The sequence below is a fragment of the Ascidiella aspersa genome, chromosome 5, assembly GCF_963924565.1.
Source record: "Ascidiella aspersa chromosome 5, kaAscAspe10.2, whole genome shotgun sequence".
Classification (NCBI taxonomy): Eukaryota; Metazoa; Chordata; class Ascidiacea; order Phlebobranchia; family Ascidiidae; genus Ascidiella; species Ascidiella aspersa.
In genome coordinates, this window is record NC_139451.1 from 7,527,364 (window position 1) to 7,540,282 (window position 12,919).

Sequence of the window (12,919 nt, forward strand, 5' to 3'; positions counted from 1 at the left end):
AACTGGAAATAAATCACAAATTCAGTTTAACTAAGTCACTTATGTAGCAACCAAGAATTAGTAAAAAATGCAAACTATCTTACCGAGTTATCGCCAGTTTCAGGCATAACAGTTCACTGCATTTACAGCCACAATTTACGTATTGTACATCTGCAGTATACAAATACAGATACTTAAATAAACTTATCTTGATGGTTTACTTTTACTTATACACCTTTAGGTATACATTTACCAGTCAACAACAAGCAAAATAACTTTTAACGAATTCAACTGAAACAGCCTACAAAAACGACGAAACGAAATGATATAGCATCACGATGCGCAACCATGCGTCAACATGTAATATTATAACAATAGGGGAGCGTGGAGAAATTATTACACTCCCCCCAAAATTGACAAGTCGCACGGTTCACTTTCAATTTTTAATTCACAAATTTTGACTCGCTCGCCAAATGCACCGGCCTTCGCGATCAAGTTTATTTTTGCTCGTTTGCCTGCGGTGCAGGTGCCACTGGGCCATCAGGCGCCCCGGGGTCAGCGGGAACGACGAGGCACAATTTATGAATTGGCCTCCGTAATTCGTTCCCCTTTGATCGAACTAGGACGTTTCGTACAACTCCATTCTCACCGGGATGGACGGCGACGACTCTTCCGAGCGACCACGACGACCTCGGAGTTGTGTTGTCGACCAAGAGGACGATGTCGTCAACTCTTATGTTCCTCTTCTCATGATGCCATTTTGGACGGGCAATGATGGTGCGCAAATAATCGCGCGCCCAAAGCTTCCAGAACTGATCTGAAAGGTATTGGACGTGTCGCCAACCTCGACGTGCATAGCAGTCGCGGTCGTTTGTGGCGGCGGGTGGCAAGCCAGCATCAGGGCTCACTCTCAGCAAATGATTCGGAGTTAGCGGTGTCTCATCATTAACATCCAGCGTGACTGGCGTCAATGGACGAGAATTCAAAACCGACTCTACTTCCAAAAGCAACGTCCGAAGTTGATCATCGGTCAGGGTCCGTTCGTTAGTCAGGGAGGAGAGAATGCACCTGGCAGAACGAATCATTCTTTCCCACGCTCCTCCCATGTGGCTGGCGCAAGGTGGATCAAATGTCCATTGAATTTCCTTCTGTTTCAGGTATTGTTCGATATGCATCTGATTCCAATCGCGGATGCCTTGTCGGAGTTCTCGTTCAGCTCCGACCAAGTTGGTTCCGTTGTCCGAGTATGTGCAGCACAGCACCACGCCGAACGAAGCGGCGAAACGCATTTATAAAGGAGTTAGTACTCAAATCAAATGCAACGTCGAGGTGAACTGCGCGTGTGGTTAGGCATGTAAACAAGCATCCGTACCTTTTTATTTCGCTGCGTCCTCTTTTGACAAGCAGCGGTCCAAATCCACTCCAGTGTATGCGAAAGGTTGCAAGTTCATCTGTAAACGAGCAGGGGGCAAGTCGGACATCATTTGACCTGCAGGCTTAGCATGACGGCGGCGACACTTCAAACATTTAGTTAAGACGCGACGAATCGCGACAGTGCCCTTCACAATTCCAAAAACGCTGATTTAGCAAGCTAAGCGTGTGATTCAATCCGGAGTGACCCGATCTCTCGTGGAAGTGAACGATGATCATATCCGTCAGTAACGAATTATGAGGTAGTATGGCTGGATGACGTGCATCGTATGCAATTGGTGCCTTCTCTAGGCGGCCCCCGACTCGGAGAACTCCATCTGCCATAATTGGATCCAGTCGAAACATTGGTGAGGACCTTGGCATCCTTGTGAGTTTATCTTGTCCAGTCATCCATGGGGCGAAATGACTCCGTTGCTCATACTTAACCAACTCCATTTCCACATTTTTTAACTCATTGACCGTCAATGACGAACACGGCGCGTTGTAAGCAATTTTCCGGACCCTTGCCAATAGATAGGTGTTGTGACGAAGCAACCACGCCACTGCGCACTTTTTTTAACTTACACAGGGACGAAAATCTATCCAACAGCAGATTTGTTGGGAAATCCACCACGACAGTAAATACCCCAGCAGGTTTCTTTTCAAATACGGCTACGTCAACACTTGGATGGCTGGTTTCAAACAATTTCGGCCAGTTTTCGGGCCCATCCTTTAGAAATGCTGGTGCAGAGAACCACAAATCAGAATGAGCGAGTACGTCGGCGGTTGCGCCTCGCGACGCCAAGTCAGCGGGATTTAGTTTGGTTGGTACATGCTTCCAGTTGCGTGTACATGTGCATTTTTCGATAAAGGCGAGGCGGCGCGACACAAATAATGGAAATCGACGCCTATCGTTTTGAATGCTTTGTAAAATCACAGATGAATCCGTCCAAAATATTGATGGACGCAGATCTAGGGCAAGTTCCTTTCTTACGGTCTGCTTCAATTTTACCGCTGCTACGGCAGCCATCAGTTCCAATCTGGGTATAGAAATCTCTTCCTGCGGGACTAATCTCGATTTGCTCATCACCAGGCTGCACGTTACTTGGTTATCCTCACTGACCGAACGCAAGTAACACACAGCACCGTATGCTTCCCTTGATGCGTCGGCGAACACGTGAAGCTGGCTCCTCTGTATGTTGTCGTAAGCATGCAAGTTTAAAGAACGAGGAATGGAAACGTCATGTAAGTTTATCAGACCAACTAACCACTTTTCCCATTTTCGTAGATCCTTAGCGGGCATTTCCTCGTCCCATTTGATTTCTTGACGACACAGATTTCTGTAAATCAAGCGCGCCTCCAACACAACCGGACTGACAAATCCGAGTGGGTCGAACAGTGAGTTCATCGTGGAGAGCATTCCGCGGCGGTTGCGTGGTTTCATCGGTAGAGAAACCGTGAACTTGAATTCGTCGGTGTGTACGTTCCAATGTACTCCCAAAATCCTCTCTTGCATTCCATTAAGAGTGTGTGTTCTTAGAGGCTTGGACAGTTCATCCTCTGGCAGACTATCCAATATTTCCTTGTTATTGGATAACCATTTGGTTAAACCAAATCCGGCTTTAGCTAGCAAGGACCGCAACCCTGTCACGAGAGACATTCCAGCGTTAACATCAGAAACAGATGTAAGGCAATCATCCACGTAAAAATTTATTTCAACAGTTGATGTAACGATTGGCTCAAATTCGCCACCAAAGTCACTAGCAGCTTGCCTTAAACAAAACGCGGCACAAATGGGAGAAGAAGTTGCACCAAAGAGGTGTACCTTCATTCTGTGGGGCGTTGGCTCAAGGGACAAATACCCTTCGGGCCACCATAAAAAACGTAAGCAGTTGCGATCGCGCGGAGCGACACCAACTTGGTAAAACATAGTAAAACATAATCAGCCACTAGGGCAATTGGTTCCTTACGAAAGCGGAGCAATACGCCGACTAGGCTATTCACTAGATCGGGGCCCTGCATCAACGATCGATTTAGCGACACACCGCGATACTGAGCGGCGCAATCCAAAAAGGATACGTAATTTTCCTGGCTTGTTTGGGATTCAGAACACCATGGTGGGGAATGTACCAGACGCGACCCCTTGCGGACGATTCTTCTTCTGGCACCTCTTCAGCATAACCCTTGTCAATGGCAGCCTGCATCTGCTCAGCGTATTTTGTTCTCATAGCGTTATCTTTAGTCAGACGGCGTTCAAGGCAGCCAAGTCGCTACTTTGCCATTTTCAGATTGTCGGGCATGATTTGGTGATCATGCCGCCAGGGTAGTGGCAACTGATAGTGCCCATCGACAAATTCCACAGAATCTTTCATTAAACGATGCGTTCTTCTGTCTTCGGTAGAGAGTGCCGTTCCAAGATTCTCAACCTCCTCATCAGTAGGTAGCAGATCACTCTCGTCTCTTAAAAGCATAGCGTACGCTGTTTCAACGGCCGAAATATAGTTGGTACAGGCATAATAATCTGTTGAATCAAAATTGCTACCGAGTAACGACGACCAGCCGAGTGGTGTCTTCACGGCATCCGGACAGGATCCATTCCCGGGACGAGTAGACTTCACTCTGTGAGCTACTGGAACATTAGCTCCTATTAGAAGGGCGACGGTTCCTCCGGGAATGCTGGATAATTGTAAATTTCGTAGTGAAACGTCTGCGAAGTAGGAACCGCGTTCGGTGTCACTGGGGATTTTATCAACAACGACGACCTCATTGAGGTTGATTGGTTCTCCGCCCTTTAGCGGTTCCACCGAAACAGAAATAGCAATGGTGTCCAACTGACGTTGCGTCGTCAGGGTATTCAACAAGATCTGTTTGGGCTTGCCGGATGCACCAAGCTTGTCCACCAGTTTACGTTCGCAAAACGTAGTCGTGGAACCTTGGTCCAAAAACGCGTAGGTTTTGATTGCTGCGTCCCCATATCGCACAACGACAGGAACGACATTCAGGAGGACATTAGAGGCGTTTATGCTCGCGCTATATTCCTGTATCTCGGCGCACGCCTTTCTCTCATCAGAGTTAGCAGTAGATCTTGGCCGGTAGTTCGGGTTGTGTAAAAGAAAGTGGTGAAGTGTTGCTGAGCAATCTCTGACGCTACAACTGCCTTCAGCATTGCACTCGTTGGCCACGTGACCACTTTTGAGACACCTAAAACACAAGCCCTTGTTTCTCACGAGGCCACGACGCTCTACGTAGGTCATTTTCTTAAAATTAGGGCAATTTTCAAGGTCATGAGCATCTGAGCATAATGCACACCTAGCGGAAATAGAAGCAGAAGTTACGGTGTTGTGAGTCGTCGCCTTGACTCGGCGATTAGTAGGCTTGCTATCCTCTTTGGACGGAAAAAGGGCCTTCCCAAATATTGAGTTCGCCTGTTTGCTTTCTTGTCCAACAAATTCGGCTAAGGCCGCAAAGTTTGCTCTTTTTCCGGTTTGCTCTTCTATGTCGGTTGACCTGATTATCCATTTCTTACAGAGGGACACAGGAAGCTTTCTTGCCACGGTTAGCATTACATCCATTGAGTCCACGCAAGATGCATACTTTATATCGTGCAAGGAGGTGCAGCACTTGTCCAAGAGAACTGATAACTTCATCAAACCATCAGGGTCCTCTGCCTCTATCGCTGGAGTTTCCTTCAATAGTCGTTCACAACGCTGTGCTATTACATGCGGTTGGCCATAAAGTTCATGCAAAGTTTGCCATGCAAGTCTGTATCCCTCTGTAGGTTCCTTAACATTAAAGCGATCCAACCTCTCGCAAATGTGCGGTTCGCAGTGCTGAAGCAGAAACAATAAACGCATGTCATCGCTTTGTGCCTTTTTAGCAATATATAAATCAAACTGGCGAACAAACGACCAGTAGAGTTCATCGGATCACCGTCGAATTTCTTTACAACAGGTCTAGGCAGAAAGCGTTCACCTATTTCCGGGAAGTCGTATTCTGTTGGTCGTGGTAGTAAGTTTCTATTTGTCTGGACAACTGGTTTGGAAAGTGTTGGAGAAAGTTCGGGAGACCATGAATCGTAACCACTTACAAGTGGGGTCACTGCGGTGTTAGTGACAGTTGTTGGTAGACGTTCTATCAACGTTTTACTGACCTGTGGTTCCCCAAACTTTATCTGCGCGCGGTGAGCATTGGAGGCATCGGGCGGCGGTGGGGTACAATACGAAGACTCCCCGTCCCAGGCTTCCGCTTCGGCCTCGGCCATCTCCAGTTGTCGTTGCTTTTCATTGGCGTTTCTACAAGCCTCCTCTTTTAGTCGTCGCACTTCTTCTTCTGCTTCGCGCTGCAGTTTGGCAACATCTTCTTCCGCATCACGTTGAGCTTTCGCGGCTGCTTCCTCTTCCGCACGTTGAGCTTCTTCTGTCGCGCGTTGAGCCTTCGCTCTATGATGTCTTCTAGCCTTTTCAGCTGTATCACGTCGCAACCTCTCAACTGTGTCCTCAGCTTGGCGTAAGTTTGCTGTGTTTCGTTCTCCACTCTTCCGCCATTATTTCTTTGTAACTCCGGAAAATCATGTTTCCTTTTGGGGCAATTCGCTTGCTTGTGTCGAGCGTCACCACAATACTTGCATGTAAATTGTTTTCCATGATAAGTTACGTAAAATTCAAAGCTATTAACTCTTATGTAGCTTGGAATTGGGTTTTCCGACAAATCTGTCTTGTTCATAGTGGCTATACGCATTCCCGAGAGCAATCCAACCTTGTCTTTTTTGTGTATCATTTTTTTAACTTCTCCATAATGTTGACTCAATGTTTCTGCGATTATGTCATTTTGAAACGGTATTGGAACCCAGCCAATTCCCACGTTGATAAGGTCACTCTCATAAAGTCGAACATTTTTAATGTAGGATATTACAACCAGCTTACTTTGTAATTCTAAGACGTTTTGTCGACTTGTGCAGGTCACATCCACCTGCGTTCCTTTCATTTCTGCAATTCCAAGTACTTTACTGATAGGAAAATCAGCCTCCTTCAATAACTGCCATAACTCGTCTCGTTTAAGCATTCTTTCAGTTTTAAAACTTAGACAGTTTGGCCTTTTCAGCGCACTCCCTGCGCTTTTTACTGCCGCTTGTGCATTAGCTCGTACTCGCCTTCTCCATTTAGATGTGCACACTCCTCGAGTGTCTGGAATGTGTCGGATAGTAACTTTTTTTTTGACAAGTTTTATTATTATATAGCGACACAATAAAGCGAGTGCGAAAGAAAAAAAGAGGCGAGATAAAACACATGTCAGAAAGCGACGAATTAGCAGGAAGGCATTAAAATACAGTTGGGGATTCGGAGTAACATGAAGTGAGCGTTAAAATAGCCCTTGCCACTTGCAAAGAAAGTCGTTAATTTTACAATTCCGAATGGCGATAAGATGTTCCGACTTCTGAACAGATTTAACCATATTTAGGAACATATTGAAATTCGGCACGGATTCGGCGTACTTACAGCGGTAAATTACGAAACGCGCACACAACAACAAACAATTCAAAAGGGTTTCAGATTGATCCGCCACAACACCAAACAACATATGAACAGGGTCAGGGCGTAAATCAATAAGAAGTTTCGCCGAGATCCAGGCAGTTACTTCTTCCCAGAAAGTTACTACTTTGGTACAAAAATAAAACACGTGCGCTACAGTTTCTAATGCATCGCAGCAGAAAACACATTTATCTGAGTCTTTAATTCCAAATGAGCACAGGGCGTCATTGGTGACGATGGCCCTAAGGTTTAATTTTATCTGAAAACTTCTAAGTTTGTTTTGCACGGTACAGTCGTAGTTAATTTGGTAAAGTTTGTCCCAAGGGATGCGGTTTGGTAAAACTTGCAAGATCTGTTCCCACTTGATTTGCTGTTTGACTGGGGGGGACAAGCCAGCATCTTTAATATGTGAATAAATTTCTTTAACTGTATCAAGTTTCAAGAGAAATTTGGTACAAGTCTGCAACTTGTTGTCAATCATGGATATGTTACTAGGTTCATTCAAGTCCCATTGTCCAGGGATAGCCGAAATTAGTTTTAGATGTTCTAAATAGTCATTATTGTTGGTGGAAAAGCTGTAATATTGGGCGAGGTTATCGTAAGACATGTAATGATCTGTATTGTTGATAGGATGCGCGTAATCCAATATGCCAGCATTAATCATAGTCTTTATAAAAAAGGTTTGTTTCCGGTATTGAACCTGGTCGTTAATCCACAACGGTCTACCGTTCCTTAGATTTGTAAACATTATGCTAATCAACTGTTTGTAGTCCGCAATTGTTTTTCTGATAGTTTGCAAAGGAATCAGTTTTCGGGCTTTTTGAGAGAGGGCAGACTGGCTTCCGCGAAGCCAACATTCTATTTCATTGTTGCTTATACTACTTCTTTCCAGTTTTTTCCAAGGCGCCTTATAACTGTCATCGAATAGTTTTGTTACCCATTTCATACTCAGCGCGAGGATGTAGGCATCCACATCGATCATGTTAGCGCCACCTTGAGCAACGCTAGCGCACAATTTTGTTCGTTTTATCCTCTCCCATTTAGAGCCCCAAATAAATTGAAAAAGTTTTGTTTTAAGTTTGCGCAGGAAGTTTTTTGGAAGGTTGTTCGGGATGACGCTGACTTTATAAATTAGTGATGGGATAACCAGGCTTTTGAGAATACATATTCGCCCTAAAAGGGTGAGCCCTCGTGACGACCATACATTAAGTATTGTACCTATATTGCTTATGAAGTTACCGAAATTTAGTTTAAAAAGATCATCTCGTGACATGATTGGAACTTCTATGCCTAAATACCTAAATGATTCTGCAGGCCAAGCTAACCCTTTATCTGAAAAGGGTCGCTCCGTCCTAATCTGTCGCCCGGGCCCGACGTAAAACGCAAGTGATTTATTCATGTTAATTTTACAACCTGACATTAGGCCGTATTCGTCGAGAACATTAAAAACTCTGTCGAAATCTACCTGATCACCCTTAAGGAAAACCAAGGTGTCATCTGCAAGTAGAGATACTTTAAACTCATTATTAAAAAGCTTAATACCAACAAATTCATCAGCGCGTAGTGCTGAGGCCAGGCACTCTATGCACAGTACAAAAAGGGTAGGGGAGAGTGGGTCGCCTTGCCTCACACCACGTTCGATTCCGAATGCCCGGGATAGAAAGTTATTGTTTGTGATTTTACATGATGGGTTGTTGTAGCAGCACCGCAGCCAGTGTAAAATGTTGTTTCCAAAACCAAAGCTTTTCATAACTTCATATATGAAATCCCACTCTACAGTGTCAAACGCCTTATATATGTCTAGGGATAGAGCACGGCTCCCGGGATCTCGCAAGAGTCAGTTAGATCCATAATATCAAATAAAAGTCTGAGATTATCTCCTATAAACCTACCCGTGATAAAGCCGTTTTGGTCGTGACTTACAAGATGTTGTAAGTTTGCCTTAATGCGATTGTTAATTACCTTTGATACGATTTTATAGTCGGTATTCAGCAGCGTGATTGGTCTGTAGTTGTTTGTAAACAAATGGTCTTTTTTAGGTTTAGGAATCAACGTTACTACGCCCTGAGATTGCGTTGGGCTGAAACGACCCGTTTTTTCGGTATGCGACCAGGAGTCGAGGAATATATCTTTAATCTCAGACCAAAATGCTTGATAAAACTCTGCCGGAAACCCATCCAGCCCCGGGGATTTGTTTTTTGGCATACAAAGGACCGCTGTATGTAGTTCATGTGCAGTTATAGGCAGTTCGCTTGCGGCTAACTGTTCCGTGTTTAGTTGCGGAAGATTTAATTTAGCTAACCGTGATTTAATTGCCGGCAGTGAGTATTTATTGTTGTTGGTCTTGTAAAGCTGTTCAAGATAAATTGTTAGCTCTTCCATTATCTGCGTTTGATCTGTGCATATTGTGTCTCCCACATTTAAGCGATTTATTGCCTTTTTAGCGGTATGTCTTTTTTCGAGATTGAGGAAATATTTTGTATTTTTTTCTCCCATCTCTGCCCACTGTGCTCTACTCCTTATAATAGCCCCCTTTGTTCTAGTTTCAAATAACATGTCAAGTTCGTTTTTACGTTTTGTTAGTTCATCATTTTTGTTGAGTAGGGGTTGAGTGGATGTCGTTATTTCATGTTCGAGATCTCCGATGGCTTTTTCTAGGTTATATTGTTTGGCCTTAATTTGTTTTTTAAACTCAGAGCTATATTTAATTGACACCCCACGTACAACTGCTTTTAGAGCGTCCCACCTAACATGCGGGTTGACATGACCTTTTGGATTGTTTATGTTATAATCTTTAATTTACGAATTACAGTGAGGTACTTTTTATCTCCTAATAAGTTATTGCTAAGCTTCCAATAACCAGTTCCGTGTAGGCTTGGAGCTAATTTAACAAAAATTGTCACTATTTTGTGGTCTGACATGATTCCCTGGACAATGTCGGTGGTCAAAACATCACACATAAGTGTTTGGGAAACCAGAAAGAAATCTATACGCGTTGCTACCTTTGGATTAATTTGAATCCTGGAATATTTTGGGGTTGTTGGATGCAAGACACGAAACGCGTCATGCAAGCCTAGCGTGTTCATATGCGCTCTTATAGCAGAGCGTGAGTTGCGGTTTGCGTGCTGTGGGCCTGTACTCTTATCTAATTTTTCATTTAGTATAACGTTAAAGTCACCACCTATTATGAGGTTAGGGCTGCTTGACGTCATTAGGTTTGAGAATACGCTATCAAAGAATGTCGGACTGTCAGAGTTTGGGCCATAAATATTAGTTAGTGTAATCTTTCTATCCCCAACTATCAACGAGGCAATCAAGAACCTTCCAAGTGGGTCAGCGATTAAATCTGTTACTGAATACGTTAGGCGCTTGGAAAACAAAATAGCCACACCTCTACTACGTTTAGTTCCATGTGCCCATATGACTTCTCCGCACCATTCCATCCGCCATAATTTTTCGTCCGCGGGGCAACAATGTGTCTCCTGCAGCAACGTCATATGATATTTTTTGTCTCTGATAAAATTAAAGATCGATTTACGTTTGGTACCATCACGAATACCGGCAACATTAAAAGAAGCAATGTTAATAGGCATAAGTATAAAGATTAAACAAAAATAAAAAACACTTACATCTAAGAGAGTTTACACCCGCTCTACTCCTAAGTCAATGTCCCATTCGTATTCAAAGCCACATGCACATCTATATGGGCACCTAGGTTCGATTTGCTGTGCTGACTTTTGTCCACAGCTACAGTTAACAAGTTTAAACTTACACAGGTGGTTAGAACATTCCTTGCTCGTAGTGAGCTTTGGAACCGGATTAAGTGTTTTGCATACACAAGCAATAGAGTACCTTTCACACTGGATGCATTCGAAAACGTCTCCGTCCACTTGAAATTCCGGCTGGATTTCCTGGCAACATGGCATCCACCGCATGCTGAAGTGGCATTTTGGGCAACAGAATTCCCTTTGCTTGGCTGGGACCAGGTACATAGCATCTTCGCAACAGGCCTTTACTATATTGAAATCACTCTTGCACTTGTAACAGTGAAAGTGCTTGGAATCCGGAGCCATTGTGCTTTCCGTTTTACATTTTGAGCAAATCAAAGATATGGTGTCTTCGCAGAGGCTCTGCGATTTGCTATCTGGCAAAGCTGGAGGGCTCGTGCGGAGACGTTTCTTGAAGTTTGCTGTTGGAAACTTTGTCTTGTTCGATGCTGCTTCGTTTCTTGAATCTTGTTGGGAGTCGTCTTTTCCTTCGCCAGCCTTCAGGTGTACGTTCCTATCAGTGCTCATTGGAGCGGCTTGTCCGTTATGCAAGTGCTTATCAGCACAAGTCTGATCTGCAGGTTTTTTTTGCGTCAAAGCAGTCGAACCAGGCGAGAGAGGCGTTCTAATTTGCTGTGCGCTGGCAGCTAACGGCGCTTTCCGTTGTCTGTCTGTATCCTGGTTTAGGAGTTCTGGAAAGTCGTTCAGCCTTTTCGGACATTTTACTTGTTTGTGTCCAGCTTCCCCAGAGTATTTGCATGTGAACTGCTGCCCATGGTAGGTTACATAAAATTCTAACCCATCCACGTAAATGTGGCTCGGAATGGGATTTTCTTGTACATCTGCTTTATTCATGGTTGCAATTCTCATGCCTGACAGCAATCCCTGTTTATCTTTTCTATGAGTCATCTTTTTCACCTCGCCAAAATGCGAGCTTAGATTTTCTTCGATACTTTCACTAGAGAAAGGAATTGGCACCCATCCGATATCCACATTAATAACATCACTCTCGAAAAGACGCACATTTCGTATATATGACACTTCGGCAAGCTTGTTCTGGAGCTCTAGTACATTTTCTCGGCTTGTACACGTTACTTCAATTTGTGTTCCCTTCATTTCCGCAATTCCTAGAACTTTGTTCAATGGAAAGTTGATGTCCTTTAACAGCTTCCACATATCTTCTCTTTTCAAGAGCGTATCAGCTCTAAACGATAGACAGTTTGGGCGCTTCATCGCGCTCCCTGCGCTTTTCACCGTCGCTTGCGCATAACTCGCCTTCTTCATTGTAGGTGCGCACTCCTCGAGCGTCAAAAACCGTCGGATAGTAACTTTCCTGCAAGAATCTGCAACGAATAAATAACGACATCTGGTGTTAGCTCTCATTGTGGCTCTATAACCACTAGGTGACGGTAGTTATTTGTTAGTTCAAATGAAAGAAAATGCAATTGGAATTGCCAAAGTCAAGAAATACAACTTTAAAACATATCATCCCTAACGGAATTAAAAAACAAATTTATAAAGTCTCCATCTTGGTCATCTTGCGCATTATTCGGAGTGGGTTCGGAAAGCTAAAGTTGAATTCTGGATAAATTAGGTTTGATTAAGTTAGATGAGTAAGTTGGATTAGGTTAGTTGTATAAGTTGGATAAATAGGTTGCATTAAGTGGGATAAGTAAGTTGGAAAAAATTGGATGAGTAAGTTGGATTAAGTTGGATAAATAAATTGGATTACGTTGGACGAATAAGTTGGACTAAGCTGGATGAATATGGGTTAAGAAAACACCGCTTTAAAGCTAAAGGGTTCTGTACTATAAACTGACGCAATGTACTACTATACCCGACTGCACCACGCACCGAAAAACAAGAGCTTTATACAGAAACTAAATTGGCCCCAAAGGCTAAAAGCTACATTCTTAACGTGGAAGGCGCGCACTACTGGCCCAATTAAATGATTGTGCTTAAGCGATGCGTCGCGCCTTACGCGCGCGCAAGGCCGAAAACTATAGTGAAAGGAGAAAAACTTCAGTTGGTTATAGGCTCAGTCTTAAAAACTTTAGGGGTTTTTAGCCCAATAATTGTGAGGGCATAAAATAATGTTAGGAACCACTATAGAAGCAAGTATGAATTATTCAAAGTTTTGTAGAATATTTAGCTAGTGCTACTTTTACTTTTTCATATGACGAATTACACTTTTCACAGGTTTTACATTGATAACGTTTGTTAATAATAAAGGTT

The 12,919-nt window shown here is 43.6% G+C and overlaps 3 protein-coding genes and 1 pseudogene across 3 annotated transcripts; all 4 read right to left on the reverse strand.

Moving 5' to 3' along the window:
- Positions 1-476: 476 nt before the first annotated feature.
- Positions 477-1,268, reverse strand: LOC146141672 (uncharacterized). The gene has a single exon (XM_083390454.1). It carries the CDS (start codon positions 1,266-1,268, stop codon positions 477-479), a length of 792 nt encoding a protein of 263 aa, XP_083246580.1.
- Positions 1,269-1,861: 593 nt separating this feature from the next.
- LOC146141673 (uncharacterized) lies at positions 1,862-3,617 on the reverse strand. Its single transcript, XM_083390455.1, has 2 exons — positions 3,520-3,617; positions 1,862-3,161 (listed from the first exon to the last, which is right to left on the reverse strand). Exons 1-2 carry the CDS (start codon positions 3,615-3,617, stop codon positions 1,862-1,864), a joined length of 1,398 nt encoding a protein of 465 aa, XP_083246581.1.
- A 42-nt stretch (positions 3,618-3,659) lies between these two features.
- Positions 3,660-7,899, reverse strand: LOC146141674 (uncharacterized; annotated as a pseudogene).
- A 2,659-nt stretch (positions 7,900-10,558) lies between these two features.
- LOC146141675 (uncharacterized) lies at positions 10,559-11,968 on the reverse strand. The gene has a single exon (XM_083389695.1). It carries the CDS (start codon positions 11,966-11,968, stop codon positions 10,559-10,561), a length of 1,410 nt encoding a protein of 469 aa, XP_083245821.1.
- Positions 11,969-12,919: the final 951 nt, after the last annotated feature.

Coding starts and splice junctions, on each gene's coding strand:
- LOC146141672 (XM_083390454.1), bottom strand. CDS start 1,268: ATGCGTTTCGCCGCTTCGTTCGGCGTGGTGCTGTGCTGCACATACTCG.
- LOC146141675 (XM_083389695.1), bottom strand. CDS start 11,968: ATGAAGAAGGCGAGTTATGCGCAAGCGACGGTGAAAAGCGCAGGGAGC.
- LOC146141673 (XM_083390455.1), bottom strand. CDS start 3,617: ATGAGAACAAAATACGCTGAGCAGATGCAGGCTGCCATTGACAAGGGT. Junction 3,162..3,519: donor TCCGCAAGGGGTCGCGTCTG/GTACATTCCCCA, acceptor GTTTTGTTTAAG/GCAAGCTGCTAGTGACTTTG.